At 33.5% G+C, this 18987-nt stretch overlaps 2 protein-coding genes across 2 annotated transcripts; one reads left to right on the top strand and one right to left on the bottom strand.

Annotated features, from left to right (window-relative positions):
• Positions 1–1951: 1951 nt before the first annotated feature.
• On the top strand, positions 1952–9825 carry Prp18 (pre-mRNA processing factor 18). The gene is made up of 7 exons (XM_088226212.1): positions 1952–2254; positions 2438–2558; positions 3846–4024; positions 5064–5144; positions 5578–5709; positions 7825–8037; positions 8610–9825. Exons 1-7 carry the CDS (start codon positions 2192–2194, stop codon positions 8850–8852), a joined length of 1032 nt encoding a protein of 343 aa, XP_088082338.1. The 5' UTR covers positions 1952–2191; the 3' UTR covers positions 8853–9825.
• Positions 9826–11744: 1919 nt separating this feature from the next.
• On the bottom strand, positions 11745–18835 carry P5cr (Pyrroline 5-carboyxlate reductase). Its single transcript, XM_088226213.1, has 5 exons — positions 18550–18835; positions 18129–18388; positions 17040–17258; positions 14289–14500; positions 11745–11983 (listed from the first exon to the last, which is right to left on the bottom strand). Exons 1-5 carry the CDS (start codon positions 18629–18631, stop codon positions 11917–11919), a joined length of 840 nt encoding a protein of 279 aa, XP_088082339.1. The 5' UTR covers positions 18632–18835; the 3' UTR covers positions 11745–11916.
• Positions 18836–18987: the final 152 nt, after the last annotated feature.

The raw sequence follows: 18987 nt of genomic DNA on the forward strand, positions 1-18987 counted from the left end.
GGCCATTAGAATAATATTTGTATTTTAAAAACTTATAACTAAATAAAACGCATAATTAATTCCTCAGTAATACATACAAACCTTTCTTCTTCAAATTTCATAAATCTGCATTCGTACGCGCGCCGATTATTCTAACTTGCCACATATTAACTTAAAACTCTAATTAACTTTTGCGCCATCATTTTTACATCCGTGCTCGTGGTACTTAAGGCGCTGCACCAGTACGCCAATCGCAACGTATCGGCGATTATTTTATAATATGTATGAAGGTATTTTACATCCGCCTTGCCAGGAATCGAACCTAGGATTTCAAGTATGGTAGGAGAACGCGCCAACCACTACACTAGGAGGCGAATCATTTCCAATTTTTTGAATTAATGATTCTTTTCTAATCTTCATAGGTAAAAAGTTAATTTAATAATTTGGTTTTCCATGTTTAGTTTATGTTTATTTTTAATTAATTAGTTTTAAACATTTTTAATATTATAAACATTCTAATCTTAGTTAATTATAATTTTGTTTTATAAGAAATAATAAACAGAACATAATATTTCAGTTTTAAATATGACGAGGTATTTATGAATAAGTGTGGAAAGAGACAATGAGTTTTAAGCAATGAGTGAGAGGGAGAAGGAGAGAGCTCCTAATTTGAGTGTTATAAAACCACCCCAAATGGTCGGAATAAAAAGAGTCGGAAAATAGCCGGGAAGGAGAGTCGACCAATAGTCGGTCGACAGTCAGGGAGAGTGAGTTGGGTCGACGCGATCGTACAGTCGATCGCGGAGACGATGCAGTGTGGGAGTCGAAGTTAGGGAGTTAAGTGAAGTTAGTGTACGGGTAGCCAGTGCTACGTAGCAACCTCGTGGAATCCGACTGCTCCATGAGGGTTCCTCCACATCCAGGACATCTATCGTCCTCCAAAGGAACGCCAGTTTCCTGCACCACCAGCGCGTGTGCCCAGCCCACGGCCGGCCAGTCTTCCAGCTGGCTGTCGCCGTCACCATCGCCACGGGACCGAATTCCGAGAGCCGCCCAAGGCTCTATCCATGACAGATCTCCGCCCAAAACATTGCCCAGCATGTGTTCGTCCGAACACAGCATCCGGACCACCACCCGTCATCTCTCCACATAAGTGAAACTACCGTTGCGTTAGAATTAAGATATTAGTGAAGAGTGATAATTATGAACTGCATTAGTTAAGGACCTAGATCTGTAAGTATTTTTCTTTGTCTCATATTTGTAGCTAGTTCTAAGATTATTATCATGTTATAGTTTAATAAACATAGGTACATAAAACTTTCAAGCTTTTTAAATTATCTTCCAATTTACTCGTTTTCAGAATAGATTTAAGTTTTCTTTATTTTCTTTTGGGCTTTAAATTCATCTAGTTTTAATTAGGATTATATGATCATGATGGGGAATAAAAATGGGAACACATGGCGAGATAACTTTTTATTCCACATACCCGATGAGGCATCAGGAAGACGTGATCTTTCTATTTCATCTCAAGTTTCCGTTCGGCGGATGTTCCCACTTTCTCTCAGTCAGCGGAGAGACGGACAGTTTCCGTCTATTCATACGTGCGAACGCAGAACTTGATGATTTTTCACAGCCTCCGAGATGATTAAATCTCATCTTAATTTTTTTTCTCATCGCCACCCTATCAAATACCCGAAAACAACCCCGTAAAAACATTTATTTTTTATATTCTTAAAATACCCCCCCGTGATAGCACACGTTTTTCGAAAAACAGAAGAACGGTGGGTTTGAATATTAACCCTACGTTTGTGTACTAGTGCCCCTCGGTGAACCAAACAAACATAAAAATTACGTTCTTTTTTATTGTATTAGTATTTACTTTGCGGAATAACATTTTTTAAATTATTGCTTTTGACCAAGTTGAACGGCAGAATATTAATTCAAATAAATTTCATGTTGGTAACATTTTAATATTGACGATTGTCTTTTGTGTTGTCTTTCAATATTTTCGATTCCCAATATTTGACAGATTTGACGTCAAAGTTGGTCAACTCAAAGGCACAGAGCACAGACTACAGATATGTCAGATATATCGTCAAAGGATCCAAACGAAGCTTACTGAACGTTGGGACTTAAACGTTGAACTCTGTAAGGCGCCAAATTAGGAACTGACTTAATCTACAAAATACTTATTGTACTAATTTACTTTGAGATGGATGCTTTGAAAGCAGAAATAGCTAGAAAAAGGAAATTGATAGAAGATAGCAATCTATTGGTAAGATGCATTCCAAATTATTATATTGTATATACGAAATAAATCTCGTCATTAATTTAACTAGGTTTTGTCATCGCCCACTGGTAACTAAAAAATGCCAAAATAATGGTCTATGTTAATTTATTTTTTTATAAATGCAACAGTTTGAAGCTAAATAATCTTATATTATCTGTCTTGTTTTAGAAAGAAAATAAGAAGTACTTCAAAAGAAGTGAATTGTTGACAGAGCAACAGGAATCAAAAGTCCAAATAGATAACCTACAAAATGATTCAGAAAAAGAATACCTCAAATCTCATATCAAAGGTAGGCATTCAGGACACTTAGTATTTTTGTTATTTTTATCAAAGATGGGTATTTGAATATGAATTATTTTAAGCTTTATTAATCACTCATGTACAAATATTTATCAATGAAACGTTACACAATCCATTTTACATTATTCGAAAGGTTTTTACATGCTTTCATGACGCAAGCAGGAATTTTGGTTTCGATTCTAAACATCACATCTAGCTGGCGGTCTAAGAACGACTAAATACTGGGTGGCTGTCAGTTAAGTGTCATCATTTTTGAGGGCTCATGGCTCGTCTATGTGTATTAATTGGTCGATGCCTTTATATTTTTTTAAAACTTTTGATGCCATGTTTAAATTAAAAAAAACGGACACAAGACAAGTCTACATAAATAAAGAAGTTTGAATTCTTAAAAATTATTACAAAACAATCATATTGTTTAAAACTTCCTAAACATAAGGGTCGAATAATGTAATTCTCCAAAAAGTAGAAACTCCACCTGCCTTGAGAATTTTTCTTCGTGGTGTCTAATATAGGGCATCAAATTTTACCACACATTATGAGTATGAAGATCACATTCCAATGAGGAAGTTCATTGGTTTTTTTTATATTTTTCATTTGTTAATAGACTAAGCCAAAAATTTTTTTTTTTCAATTTTTATATATCGTATTATCAGCGCAACGATTTTTAAAAGTTTTGTATTTCTGAAATAACTCCGCGTGTAACGTCGGAGATTCATTTCCGCTTATTCTCGTTCAGTTCTTCCCATTGGTCCAGAAACGGCAAGCAGACCGGAAATCTTCCATAGCTCTCAGATCATAGGTTGATTCATATGAACCAGTGACGTCATTCAAAGTAGTGCGTTTTTTTTATTTTTTCCATACATTTTCAAGAATCTTTTCCTTACAATTTAATGCTCTAATTTTTACCCCACGCAAGAAAACATTTATTGTATTTAATTTCCCATAGGGTTGAAGTTCCTCATTCAATTATATACACATAGGTAAAAATTATGAACATTTTTTGTTGCTTGCCTATAAAAATAGTCACCGTTTGCTACTGTTATTAGGTCGCATACTTATTAATGATGATTATTCTAGCGTGGGTGTTCTGAGCTGTGTTTCACAACTGTAATTGAACCTCTTGTGATGCAAAAAGTAACAAAAAAATATTTATTTTGTTTTGTGATCTTGTAGTTTTACAAGACTTGTGTAGCTGACTGTATTTTGCTTAAGTATGATCTAACTTCTGATCTTGATAAAATGATTTTATATAGTCATGCTTTCTGAATTATTTTAGATCTAATACCTTCAGTTAACGCAGAAGAGACTCCAGATAATAATATAACATTACCAAGGGCTGAGGTGGTTAAGCGTTTAAGAGACAGAGGTCACCCTATTTTACTGTATGGAGAAAGTGAACAACAAGCCTTTAAACGTCTCAGAAGAATAGAAATACAGGAACCAGAAGCAAACAGGGTATGTAACAAATAAAGCAGAAATTTTGTATTGTGGTAATATTGCCCACCCTTTTTAAATTTATATTTTGTAAATTTTCAAATGTGTGAAAACAAAAAAAACAAAGGTAATGCTGTAAAATATGTTGCATATTTTAAGGATTATTACCATATTATAGTATTCATTTGATAAAAATATATAATTTTGTTCACATCGTTATATTTTTTTGGTGTAAAGTAATTGATTTATTTAAAAAGAGGAATATTGTGATACTTATGTTAAAATACTGCATAATAACCCATAAGAAATCTGTAAAAATCTATGCAATAATCACTTTAAAATACATTTGGCAGTGAAAACAGAAGTTCATTGCAATTTATTACGGAAAAAAAACTAGTTTTAATAATCAGTGACTGGTTTCATCGCTTTCACAACATCTTCAAGACTGGTATCTTTATTATAAAATTTATTAAAAATTATTATACAAAAACAATAAGGATAGAGAATTCAAAATGTAATTGAAATGAATTATTTTTGTCTAAAGGTTAAAATTTGTTGGATTTAAGTGTCACTAGCCTTTTATTTCCATAATAAACTTAAAAGTATCTTTGTATTTACATTGTTTTTAAGAGAAAAAAACATAATTATGTTTATCTTAAATATTATACAATAAAAAAATATAGTACGTAGTTTTTTAACTTATGTCATTTGTGCACTAACTATGACAAGCAGATTAAAGTCATTGGTAAAGCATTTTTTTTGTATAGCCGTTTTATTATTACTAAAGATTTTTTGTAAAGTATGTTTTAACTGGGTATAAAAGAATTGCAATTTCTTTACTACTTCCAAATTATATTAATGGGTCAACCAAAGTGGTCTATTTATTCCAGTTTTTTTTAAATTGAATTAACATGTAAAATTGATTACAGCTTTTGCAAAAGTATATTAGACGCCATTTGTAACCATGAAAAACCTTTATAAAAATATCTCTTTATAAATTATTTATGCATTATGGTTATTAAATAAAGTAACAATTATTACTTTTATTGAAATATTTCAGGGTTTTAGAAATGATTTTCAAGAGGCCATGGAAAAAGTTGATCAGGCGTATTTGGATGAGATTCTAGCACTGGGTTCCGATGTAAGTTTTATTTTCATTTTAATTTTTCAAAATTTAATCCTTAAATAAAATTGTAATCCTAAACTCCAATAAATATATTACATTAAAAAAAATATATACATTTTTTGATAGTGTGCGAATAGGACATTTGCCCTGTATGTATTGAGTTTGGCTGAATAAAGTTATAATTTGATAAATAAAATAGTTTACACAAAAATTAATGGAACATATACGGGAATAGTTTAAAACCATATAGGAAATACATAATTAAAATTGAAGAAATAATACTAAGTGAAATCGCATAGTTCATTCCTGACTTCAAAAACATAAAACTGCATATAATATTTTTGAGCTTCTGGCTTTTAAACATTTGAATAGTTATTTTTGGCTGTGCATATTATATTTGTATGTGGATATAAGTACTAAATTTCACAATAAATTAAAAAAATTCTAGGGTAATGACAAATCAGCAAAAGACGAATCAATAGACGATACTATCACATATGATACAATACAAGAAATGGCTGAAAAAATGGGACAAGGCGATAGGGAACACGACATGAATGTTATTGAAATATTATTGAAGGTAAATTTACTCAATTTAATATTATGTGGGTACACATTTTTACAAATTGACTTTGTATTCTTTTTATTTCTGTGCTTATTTCATCAAAGTTTTTTTATTAAGTATTTAACTATCATTAATAATTTAGACTTGCTATCTCATTATCATATCGTCTGACTAACTTGCAAAACTCCAATCTCATTACAAAAACAAAAATTTTTAGTCCAGAAAACAAGATTATCACTGTTAACAATAAAAACCTCGAAATGGTAGATGAATACATAAAGCTTGGACATAAGACAAAACTGGCACAGAAAACCAAACGGCGAAACTGCCAAGACGAATAGGAATGAGTTGGGCAACTTTTGGAAAACTTAGGCACATACTTGAAAATAAAGAGATTCCGATTTGTCTGAAAAGGAAAACTTACGAATCATGTGTACTGCCAGTGACAACATATGCATTAGAAACCATGGCCCTTAATGGATCACTGTGTGCATTTGAAAAGTTCAAATGCACACAGTGATCCATGGAAAGATCCATGCTTGGTATAAGCCTAAGAGATAAAATAAGAAATTAGGAACAGAACCAGAATAACGGATATTATAGATTGCGTAGCAGGACTGAGGTGGCAATGGGCAGGACATGTTGCGAGACAAGACCCCACAAGATGGAGCCCTAAAATTTTAAGATGGAGACCTTTGGAGAATAAGCGAGGCGTTGGAAGACCTCAAAAAAGATGGTCCGACGACATAGCTCCTGTAGGGGGTAAAAATTGGCTTCAAGTAGCAACCGACCGAGAAAAATAGAAGAATATGGAAGAGGCCTATATCCAGCAGTGGAGAACAGAAGGCTGAAGAAGAAAAGAAGAAGAATACCTCAGAGGCAGACGGATGCAAATCCAGAATTTGATGAAATGACATTTCGATTTCCGTATCCAGTTTATGATCATGTTCATCAATTTTGAAGAAATGTAAGTCTTATAATGAAAGAAACAATGTATTAAGATACTGAAAATACAAATGAATGCTATTAATTATTAGAAATCACTTGGAGAAAGTAGATTCTTTAGGCTTTGGTTTAACATTTGACGTTCGGATTTACATCCCTCTGCCTCTGAGGTACAAATATGGATGTAAAAAATATAATGTGACATATTTTTTACATTAAGTGAGAGCACACATACTTTATCTGACAACATAATTTAAACCTTTTTTTTTGGATATTAGAATTTTGACCACATAAAATCTAAAATATAATATGTAGTTATAAAATTTATGTTTGAAGCCCTAATTCTGTGATTATTCATTATAATAAAGTAAATATAAAACAACAAAAGGAAAAAAAACAAATAAACAATATTCCTTATTATTCTGTTCCTTCAGTCCACTCCGGTCTAATTTTAAAGGTCGTATCCATCTCACTTCACAATTCCCACCTTTAAAGAAACAACATGACAAAAAGACTTGACTTATTAGATCCAATGTATTAATGTAATATTTAGTAATGACTAAAATTAAAATAGGATAGAATTCATGACTTCATTCACGACCAAACACGACTAGTAAAAGAAGCAATTGAGATTTACAAACATCCCGACAACATAAACAGAGATGATGGGATGCGATTAAAAACATCCTGGTACCCAGTCATAAAGAAATCGCATAAAGATTGCAATGTAACACAGATTTGTGATACGGTATAGATCCTAAGTACATAATGGTACACATTAATCTAAACGACTACGACACGGTACAAGTCCCAAATACATAACATCACACAAAAACGACTACGACACGGTAAAAATTCTAAGTACCTAACGTAACACATATTCATACACAAATAACATCAACCCTGATGATGGACGCTGTAACGCGATCCGAAACGTCGGTAGAGAGTACGAACGACACACGGCATAATAACCCAGAAAAACTTATTGTGCATCTTAACGGCCGTGAAAATCTAAGAAGTTTAATTAGAATTCATTAGTTATGTATACCTTGATAAAGAAGCTTGTGTAGCTTTGAAACCTGTCGGAAGAAAAAAATAATAAGTGGTTAAAAACAAAGTTGTTTTATATTTATATTGTTATAATAGTTATATTTATTTTGAAGAAATATTCTATTACTGTTTCAGTTTCTTCTTAAGCTCTGGGGTACCCAGTTGAATTCAGCTAGCGGTGTTGAGAAAATGGCCACAAGACACAAGATGACTAGAGCCACATTTACACAGACACAAGTTTACCTGAAGCCGCTCCTGCGGAAACTGAGGAACAAATCACTTCCTGAAGATATCAGTGACAGCTTATGTGAAATCACGAGACATCTACTCAATAGAAATTATATTATGGTAAGATTATGTAAATTTAATTTGTATTCAACAGATAAATGCAATACTCCATTGCTGATCTTAATGTTTTTACATTTCCGAAAGAATTCAACACATTTAAATGATATATGTATATGTTTAAATGATATATATCAGGGAAGTTCCTCCATACTTAACTAAAAAACAACAATTTTGGTATTTTGCCAGTATTATCGCTTAGGTACGATATGTAAATGAAGACAAATTTGACAATGTTTTAGTTGACTTAAAAATCTCTCTACCAATATCTATTACATGGTGGTCTTTGTGGTGTAGTGGTCAAGACGCTTGACTAACACAGAAGGTTCCAGGTTCGATTCTCGTTGAGAACACCAAAATTAAATCTGATTTTTCACAAGCCTGGGTGTTCTGTGATGTAATTGGACCTCCTGGCCTGTTGTGGTGCAAAATAATATAATAATAATATTCCCTTTTAAGTAACCAAGAGATACGCTAGGGAAAATATTTGTAATTGTTTTTAAATTACTGAATCAATAAAAAAAATATACCAAACTCATTCTATTAATATTATTGTTTTTATTTTTTTTGTATAGGCTAGTGACGCATACTTACAAATGGCGATTGGTAACGCACCGTGGCCTATTGGCGTAACTATGGTGGGTATCCACGCAAGAACAGGAAGAGAAAAAATTTTCTCCAAGAATGTGGCGCACGTCATGAACGACGAAACCCAAAGAAAATACATCCAGGCCCTTAAGAGGCTCATGACCAAGTGCCAGGAGTATTTCCCTACAGATCCCTCAAGATGTGTTGAATATACACCGCTACCTTCATGAACACAATACTTATCCTTATTTCAACTGCGTGAAACTAATGTGAAACATTGTGAAACTAATGTGAAACATTGTGAAAGTTTGCATTTGACACCGATTGACTTAAAACTCTGTAATTTTTTTTCCTTCTGGAATTGTGTCTAAAACTTCAAGATCTTCCTCTCACACATGTATAGGAGTCTTAACCCTTCAAAGAAAGGATTTCTTTTATTTTATGAACCAATTTTATACTAAAAATTCGCCATTAATTCCACTGCTTAATTCATGTGGCACACCATATACTATCTTTGGGGTCTAAAATATAGTAAACGCAACCATATTTACTAAATACCGGAGCAGTAGGGATAGTGTTTCGTGACAGTGTCCACTTTAACCATAATAATAATATTTGGCTGATTTATATAGCGTCATTTTTGTAAAAAATCACCTCAAGGGCGCTTTACAATTGTATACCTAAACTTACATTCTAACTAAACTGAAGTGATATACTATATTTCCATATTTAAAATTGAGGGTATGATAGTCTAAAGAAGTGGGATTTTAGTTGGGATCTGAACTGACTGGGACTGTCGATGATTCGTAAGTTTGAAGGCAATTGGTTCCAAGTTTGAAGGCAATTGGTTCCAGGCCGGCGGCGGCAAAAGCACGATCTCCAAATCTAGTGTTTGGGGAGCGCCGGATTTCGACAAGTTTTCCTCTTCCTGAATCAAATGCTGACCTAAGAGTAGATTTTCTTTGACATGTATTTTCCCTAATACAAAGGTCTGATAGGTATTTTGGAGCCATTTCATGAAGGTTTCATATGGTCGCACTCGACTGTAAGGGTGAAATCTCTTAAACAGTACCTATAATTATGTATATATGTTATTTTTATACTTAATACATTTGTAAGTTGTGATATTAATGTATTTTATTGGTCAAGATAATTTTTAAACCGACATTTATCCCAGTATTAAATTGATTTTGCAAAAAAAAAGTTTCTGGACATTTTGTTTGACAAAAAAAAAAATCTTTTGTTTATAAGCTACAGAATATTTCATGGAGATTAATATAGTAAAAGTTAATTAATCCAGTCTTAGAGATGTCGTGAAAGATGAAATAGGTCACTGGTTAGTCCAAATCAAATTCGAAGATTTATGTACGAATTGTCTTTATTTTTCAATAAATAAACAGTTGAGGAAAATTGAGACGGAAAAAATTGTACACAAAATTGCAATGGAAAACATACAAGACAATGACATAACAGTAACCAAAAATGCCGACAACAGTCAAAAATACTTAACGATGAACCTTAACACTACAATGAAAAATTATATTGAAGAAAAATTTAAAATCAACATTAAAAAGCACACAATTATTAAATTAACCAGATGACATAACACGACTTGACCTTATAATATGTTTATATAACCCTAACAGGTTTTTAAATTTTTAAATAAATAAAAAATTAAGCAATGTTAATTTTTCTCAACCATATTATATTTTTATTCACAGGGAAATGCATGCATTATATTATGGGAAAGATGAGAATAAGTTAAGTAAATAAAAAGCACAAAGTAATATTTTTTTGGTTAATTTATTAAATAATTAACATTCAACAATATATATTATATTTGTTTAAAATATTATTTAATATCACTTGGTATTGAATACAGTTGGAAATAATTATGGAAATACAAACCTACCTAATTTTTTTCCGCTTAGTTTGATGTCTTTTAACAAATGGAATCATTAAAAAAAAAAACACTAAACTTCCTCATTAATTGAAAGGAAAACACTATGAATGATTTGGCAAAAACTATGAAAAGGATGATTAACTTGAAAGGCATAAATAAAAAAGTCATAGATTACCTATACAATAATTCAAGAGAACATTTAAATCTTCAAAAAGTATAATGTTGATAAATTCATCAATTTCTTAAAAAACACTTAAGTTTTTGTTATAACATGTGTAGTGTAATGTTAACAACTAAATCACTCATGTTTATCATGTGATTAGTTTTTACATAGTACGAACGGTGATTGACATGCAATCCTAATGATAAATACGCAATCCCAATCGCAAACCTGCGCAAAATTAAAATATTATAAAAATGCCAGTGAAAATGTGATTGTGTGTTACAGTACAGTGTTTTTAGCACTGTTTTTAGTAACTCCAAAATAATAGACAAGAATACTTATACATAATGTAAACTTTGAAAAATACGTTTGCACTCCACCATAGCTGTTATTTTTTAAATACTATCTACTACAATATTAGTAACTATAGAGATTCAATACTTTGTGAAAGATATACCTAGTATTTTTAATTGAATTGGAATTCACTTCGTTACACTTCATTATAAATTATTATGAAAATAAAACTTTGTTATTAGTGTTACATAATTTTATTATTTTACAAGAACACTACTATAGTTTCGGGAGAGCACTCCTCCCATTGACGGGTGATATAAAACTAATATAGTAAACACAGAATATGTATTGTTCACAATGTCATAGAATTTAAACAAAAAATAAACAAATTAATCAGTGAAACTTAGAGCAGGGGGGTTTTTTTCCCCCTTATCTAAGGTGTGAATGGATAGTTATCTAAAGTACAGATATGAAAACATGATCAATCTATAGTAGTGTTCTTGTAAAATAATAAAATTGTGTAACACTAATAACAAAGTTTTATTTTCATAATAATTTAAGATATACCTAGTACTTAGTTAGATCATTTCATAAATAAACCATGACTTCTGCATAATATGTCACTCTTATTTCAATGTAAACGCAGATGTTTTTTCTTTTCCTTGACAAATACATATAACATAAAAACAAATGTCTCTAAAAATTGACATCAAAACAGTATGTAGATGTTGTATGCGCATAAAATTTGAGACTTCAGATCCGTTTTTCTTGTGCCAAAGATTCAAAGTTTTCAGGTTTTCTTAAAGTTAAAATAAACTACCGATGTTCAGGCAAATCATAATTGCACATACGATTTAGGAACTGGCCGAGATTCACAAAAAAATACTGAAAATTATAAACAAATTTCACTGTGCCAGAAAAACATGAGTCACATTTATTTCACTTGTTCCATTGCATTAGATTTCTCTACAGCTGCCTGAATGGCATTTATCAATGATGCTCTGAAAAAGAAAAGTGGAATTATACACCAAATTAAATATGAGTGCAATGCAATGGTGTCGTAGGCAAAAAGGCAGTTATTTGCAAAAGTCATATTTTGAGATATGACCCTTTTTAGGACTCATCTACTTAATGCAAATTAAAAAAACTGTAAATAATCATAAGTAAAAATCCAGTGTGTCAATTGTTTCTAAAGCGTAAAACCAGTGCGTGTCATATCTACACTGAGTTTTTGCTTATGGATCTCTAGATATTGTATTATGGTTTTTGGGGTTCAGCACCGAAACACGGCGTTTATTGGCAAAAAATAAAAATAAATACAAAATAAAACGAAATAAGTACTAGACATTGAGTTGAATTGCAAGAAAATAATCTTAGCAGCTTCACTAGATATAAAAGTTACATTTATAATATACACTATGATAATTTATTATAATGACAATAATAGTACAACCTTGTAATAAAAATAAAGAAATAACAAAAATAAAATACTGAAAACATTTATGAACAAGGTTAACACTTAAAAACAAGATATTCCCCCCCTCCCCTATTCGTTAGTGTTATCCGTAGTCTTCGCCACTCCCACCACTGACGCTGGCACTGCGACTCCATGCTCAGAATCGGAATTACTATTGGCTGTTTTTTTTTTATTGATAGCAACTTTTGTTCTTAACATTCAACTTCCTCCTCTTCCACATCTACACAATGTCTATAAGTTTGGGGAAAAGTAATTTAGCATTTTTCGCTTTATTTAAATGCTTTATAAAAAGTGTTACAATAATCAGATTTAAGTCAAATATGCGCCGTTCTGTTCGATAACTTGTTGCCAACGAGAAGCCAACTTCATAATGCCCCTCTCGTAGAAGCCCTTGTCAGTGTTGGCAAAAAACTCGGACAACCAATTTTCACAGGCCTCTATCGAGGCCAAATTTGTACCACCAAGCGCGTTGGCCATAGACAGGAATAGTCACTCAGTAGGTAGTCACTCGGTGCCAAATCCGGACTATAGGGTAGATGCATAAGAATTTCCCATCCGAGCTCCCGGAGCTCATCAAAGATGTGTGCGTTGTCCTAATGAAACACGATTCCTCTCCTATTTACGAATGCTGGCCGCTTCTGTTCGATCGCCAGCTTCAAACGGTCGAGTTGTTCACAGTAGAGGGCAGAATTGAGTGTTTAGCCATAGTGGAGCAGCTCATAGTATTCCCTGCCAATTCCACCAAACACACAGCAACACCTTCCTGGCCGTCAGTCCTGGCTTGGCCGCAGTCGGGGCTACTTTGTTGGCTTTCGACCATGATCTCTGTCGCTTGACATTGTCGTAATGACTCACTTTTCATCACCAGTCACCATCCGCTTCAGAAATGAGTCGATTTTGTTGCGATTCAGCAGCGATTCGCAGATGGAAATTCGATCCATGAGGTTTTTTTGCATAAACTCGTGTGGCATCCAAATATCGAGCTTTTTTAAAATCCAGCCTTTTGTTTCAAAACGGTATTGATCAATATTCAGCAACTGGGCAATGCTACGACTGCTAACATGACGGTCTATCTTAATATTTTCCATGATTTTATCGACATTTTCGACGACAAAGCGTAGTGTATCATTCACCTCCACTACACCAGAACAAAATCGCTCGAACCACTTTTGTGCAGCACGAACCGAAAAAGTATCGGACCCGTATACATCGCAAATTTTTTAGACTCTTTTAACGCGTTTTTCCCTTGCAGTTAGTAAAAATGTAAAATATGGCGAATTTCTTTCTTTGAGACCTCCATACTCGACGCACGATAGTTCATGGCTGAACCGACCAAGCGCAATACTGTCAAAGAAGCGTTTGTAGTATGACACTCACACCTTTACAACGCTGAATCGTATGATCCAATGTGACCAATAATGAACGAGATACACTTAGTTGAAAAAAAAGGGCGCGAAATACGAAATTACTTTTTCCCCAACCTATTATTTAGTACAATATGTTGATGTTTAAGCATTTTTCTAATTTTAAAATTGAGTTTTAATATCGACAATCGGGAATAGATTAATGACGAATATAGAGATTCCACTATATATGATTTGACAAATTAAAGGATGAGAAAGAATGTGTGATGCATACATTAAATATGGGAGGAAAACACACTTGATATGTCAACAATCAAATGCAAACAAAAATCAAGGAGTTTAGTCATTGATACATACACAGTATTAAAATTGTAAATATTTGTAGGTTATTTATAGATCAAACTGCAGGGTTGAAAACAGCAGTAGCAATAGAAAAAGGTGATATTATAATGGTTGAATTCTTACCTAACACCGCCTTTCTCCAGTTCGTGTATCCCACATATGGTGGTGCCTCCTGGAGAACACACTTCATCCTTGAGCTGTCCGGGATGTTTCCCCGTCTCCAGAACCATTTGTGCGGCTCCCATTACAGTTTGGGCTGCGAACCGGGTGGCCATAGCTCTCGGTAGACCTTGCTTAACTCCACCATCAGATAATGCTTCAATCATCAGGTATACCTACAATGCATTTGATCGATAAAAAATATTGGAAACAAGTGCATTCTAAATCCTTTGACACAGCCTTTCTCAATCATTTTTCTCCGGAGATCCCTAGGAGATAAAAAAAATAATGTCACAGGCCCCTTGGGAAAAAATCAGTCATTAATAATTAGGAAAACAAATTTTAAAAATAAGAAAAAAGTTACAGTAAATAAAATTATTTTAGCACATTGCAACAGAGATGGAGAACATTTTAGAGAAGCAAATACGGATGTCTAGGCACTCACAGGGCTTATGACCTGTCATTGGCTGGTTCGAATAGCCACTTTACACGCTTCATAACATTTACTGATTCTTGTGAAGTTAAAGAGCTGAAACCTTCGATCGATCGATGTGGGTGAGATTCGTCTGACTGAATTATTTCACTTACTAGGTAACCCCTGAAAACTTGGACCAGGGGTTAAATTATGAATCTTTTTGCGGGGGGGGGGGCTTTAGAGAAGTTAATTTGTGTTTTTTTTGTTGCATGCGATAACACTTTGCTTCATATGTGGCCACACTGATGATTAAACGTCAAATAAATACAAGCATGAAGATTTTCATTTATTGCGACCTTAAATATTACCCAAAACACTTGGGTTGAATTGGGCAAACTGTATTAGATTTTTTACGTTTTGTAAAAAGTTTTATAATTGACATTTCATATTTCGCCAATTATTTAACGTTAAATTATCAGTGTTTACATAAATAAAGCAAAGTGTAGTCGAATGCAAAAAAAAAAAACTAAATTTCTTTCTTATCTACCCCCGCGATAAGATTCATAATAGCATCCCAGTTGGTTTAGTCAACAATGTCAGATCATAAGCACTGTAAATGCTTATCGACAAACTCAAAATATTGTTGATGAAACAATTTTTTTTTAAATTAATGAAATTTATGTAAAAAACAATTAAGAATAGTCCAGAAACCGCATACGCGCATTAAACAAAAGGTGACTCTTAAAGGAGTAGTTTTACATTTTGACCCATTAGTTTCTTTGTAGGCGCCGAAGTACGCAACTTCCGATTTGAATTCAACTATACCGTGCTGTGCCATTTTAACGTGTAGAAATACTGCTGGGATCTTAAAAAAACAGGATGAGATCACATTTCATGTGTAAGTAGCAAATGCATTACTTAAATATTTAATTATTTTTTCATGTGTCAGATTGTCAAAGAAAACAAAATGGACATTTTGTTAGTGTTGCCAGGGTAGTCAAATTTTTTACGCTACTTTGCTCATCTAATGAGAAAACTAATAAAAGCTGTATCTCTCACATTAAACAATGCCATGGTGGACATTTGACTGACATTATTTTTAAAACATCAAATATCGGCCTTATGTAAAATGAAATTTCCTTATTTTTTAAGATCAAAGTTCATGTAACAGACGCGGCGGATCACTGGCTTCCGTAGCAATCGCGCCAGTCACAAGAACTGTATACTGTAGGTGCTGATGTCAAAGCAGAGTGGCCGGGCGTAGGCGGGCCTCGGCCGACGTACGATAAGCTCCGGGGGAGGTATCGCTGCCTAGAGATCTCTTGCGGGGTCGCTAGTGAGTAGCACTGGCGGCCGCAATCCTGAAGCAGGCAACCGGGTTGTAAGGCCAGTATCTCTCCGTCGGCGGGAACGGCGGGGTGTGTTCCGGGGAAGTAGCTAAGGGTCCAAATTATCCGGGGTCCAAAATCCAATCCAAAGAGTATCCAGGTTCCAAGTCCAGGGGGTAGCGGCAGTCGAATATTCCAGGTGGCGGTGAGGTTTGGTTTAAAGCGAGGCAGGGAGACGAGGTGGAGAGTAAAAGCCCTTAGTAGCGTGAAGATTTGACTGATTTATTATTTGCCCGGCGGGACTATATATACAATACATTTTGCCGTGCGGCGGCGGTACTAGGCCAATAGCGGGCGGTACTAGGTTGACCAATCACGCGGCGAGAGAGATAGCGAGCACATTTGCCCGCTCTATCGGTCTCTCTCGCGCCACGTATAAGGACGCCCCCCTCCCGCTTCTCAGCCGCAGTTCCCCGCCGATCGCGCGGCGATCAACATTCAAACAGAATAATCAATAATTTTATAGGCAGTCAGTAATATTTTAATAAATCCTATTCTATATGCTCTTCAGTATGGCAATGACCACCCCGAAAGTGACAAATTTTAGTCTTTATTGGAAAGGTAGTACCTCGCATACACATACTGAAGTTCCTGATTAAATACATTGAAAGGCCCCAGGAACGGCCGCCAAGTTGACATATGCCGCGTTACGTCGGCAACAGTTCATTTATTAAATTACTCTAATTAAATGACCTTTCACTTATCAACTCTGTTGTGTCAATCAATGTTTCCGCGTGTACAATAAAATTTTAGAGAAATTAACAAATGGTTTTTTTTTAAATAAAATTATCTTACATTTTTTATGTTATGATTACATTTTTCGCGATCTGGAAACATTATTAAACATAGAGCAACTATGATAAAAAAAAGAGTTTTGAATATTAAATAATGACAAATTTTAAGGTTTCTTACAAAAGCTGGACCACTTCCAGAGAGGCCGCCGACCGCACTGATCAGGTTCTCAGGGACCCTTTGGAAGATTCCGGCACAGCCCAGAATATTCTCTACTAACTTGCAATCCTCCTCACTGGCAGACGCATCAGGAGAGTACACTGTGGCGCCGACTCCCAGCGTCATCGGAGTATTTGGCATTGTGCGAATAACACGGGCATTTTTGAACTCTGACAAAGCCTTAAAAACACATTATATTTATCTTTCTTTTTATTTATTTATTTGACACTTTTTATACTATGTAATAAATTCCATCTATCATATCTCCAATAAAATAAATAAAATATACCATAAATAAAATATACCATATCTCCAATAAATTCTTGTAATTTGTCTATGAATACTTTACTATCTAGAGACTGGAGGATGTATAGTGAGTGTTGGTGGTCACTCATCCTTTATTTCTATTATGTATTTATTTATTATTACACAGGGTGTTCTTTAAACCCTGTCACATCCGAAAGCACGATTATCAGTGTGAGCAAGAAGACATATTGCCATTAAAATATTTTTTTAGAACGACTAAAATCATAAAAAATAAAATATAGAAAAAAAACAAATGGTTGCTCACTTCTGCAGGGGGGAGGGGGGAGTCTGTTTGTATTTAAATTTCCAAAATCATAAATACTAGCTTCTAGTTGATAATTATAATAATAATCATGGTTTATTAACAAAAATAACACTTTCTTTATCTACTACATACACACTTCGGTAATAGATTTCTCTAGATCATGTCTAGTCTAATTATTATTATTATTATTATTATTATGGATAACTTATATAGCGCCATTTTCGTAATAAAATACCTCAAGGGCGCTTTACATGGTGATTCTATTGTTAAGTTAATTTAATTGAAGCTTTTAAATTTGTAATTTAATTAAAATAATTTATTTTGTTGTCACGGTATTACATAATTTTGCACCAAAAGCTAACATTTTTATACAACTTAAAACCATAGTAAATCCAGTGATAGACATCTACATTTCCATCTAATTAAATTATTGTTTTCTTTCTAGCATCGATATTAGTTTCTACAATAGTGCAACTTACCGTTTTTAATATTTTGATGCTTGTTCCGGCTAAAACTGAGACAAATAATTTATTTGAAGTATTTCCTCCAACTGGTAAGGTTTCCAAAATTCCATTAATCGCATCATTCAGGAGATGCGGTTTTACAGATATAAAAATAACATCACCTTTTACAACAGTTTCACCATTTTTTGTTGTAACATTTGCTCCAAGATTCTTCCAGAATTGGAGGTTTTCAATGTGAGGTCCTGATACCCAGATTTCTGAGGCTTTATATAAACCTGAAAATATTATTTTTCTTTTATATAAAGTATAGAAATGATATTAGATGGACATTTGTCAATTTTCGACAAATGTTTACGTTTAAATTCATCTGAATTACCGGAAGAAAAGTAACGTACAAACTAATTTATATACTTCATACAAAATGAACTAATTTTACCTTTTTTTATTATAACTTCCCCGATTGCTTTTGCCATGTTTCCACCCCCAATAAATCCAACGGTTGGATTATTTGGCGGCATTTTCTTACCGTCGGTTTTGAAAATAAGTGTATCGTTGAGAATTGATTATAACAATTAGTCTTATTACTGTGGTAAAAAAATCACCGAAAATCAAAATAAACTCACACAACTGCGTAAAATGTCATACCATGTAATACTTGGTAATGGAAATACCGTATACTACAGATACCAGAGATCATACACTGTCATTATATACTGTCATACGAAAAACAAACTTCATAGATAACATAAAATTAAATATCAAAAAATATCTCTTCCTTATGGTATAATGTGGACCGCAAATATTATTATTTTTTTACGCACAAGTACTTATTTAGATAATTGTTCATGACGTCATACGGTACCTATTCCTCATC

The sequence above is a fragment of the Micrasema longulum genome, unplaced genomic scaffold (genome assembly GCF_059751315.1).
Source record: "Micrasema longulum isolate JH-2025_06_02 unplaced genomic scaffold, ASM5975131v1 h1tg000416l, whole genome shotgun sequence".
Lineage (NCBI taxonomy): Eukaryota > Metazoa > Arthropoda > Insecta > Trichoptera > Brachycentridae > Micrasema > Micrasema longulum.

What these genes read in the sequence shown, in the direction of transcription:
- Prp18 (XM_088226212.1), top strand. Translation starts at nt 2,192, where the DNA reads ATGGATGCTTTGAAAGCAGAAATAGCTAGAAAAAGGAAATTGATAGAA. An exon ending in TAGAAGATAGCAATCTATTG is followed by an intron (nt 2,255 to 2,437) that starts GTAAGATGCATT and finishes GTCTTGTTTTAG; the next exon opens with AAAGAAAATAAGAAGTACTT. An exon ending in TCAATAGAAATTATATTATG is followed by an intron (nt 8,038 to 8,609) that starts GTAAGATTATGT and finishes TTTTTTGTATAG; the next exon opens with GCTAGTGACGCATACTTACA.
- P5cr (XM_088226213.1), bottom strand. Translation starts at nt 18,631, where the DNA reads ATGCCGCCAAATAATCCAACCGTTGGATTTATTGGGGGTGGAAACATG. An exon ending in GGAAGTTATAATAAAAAAAG is followed by an intron (nt 18,389 to 18,549) that starts GTAAAATTAGTT and finishes TAATATTTTCAG; the next exon opens with GTTTATATAAAGCCTCAGAA. An exon ending in GCATCAAAATATTAAAAACG is followed by an intron (nt 17,259 to 18,128) that starts GTAAGTTGCACT and finishes TGTGTTTTTAAG; the next exon opens with GCTTTGTCAGAGTTCAAAAA.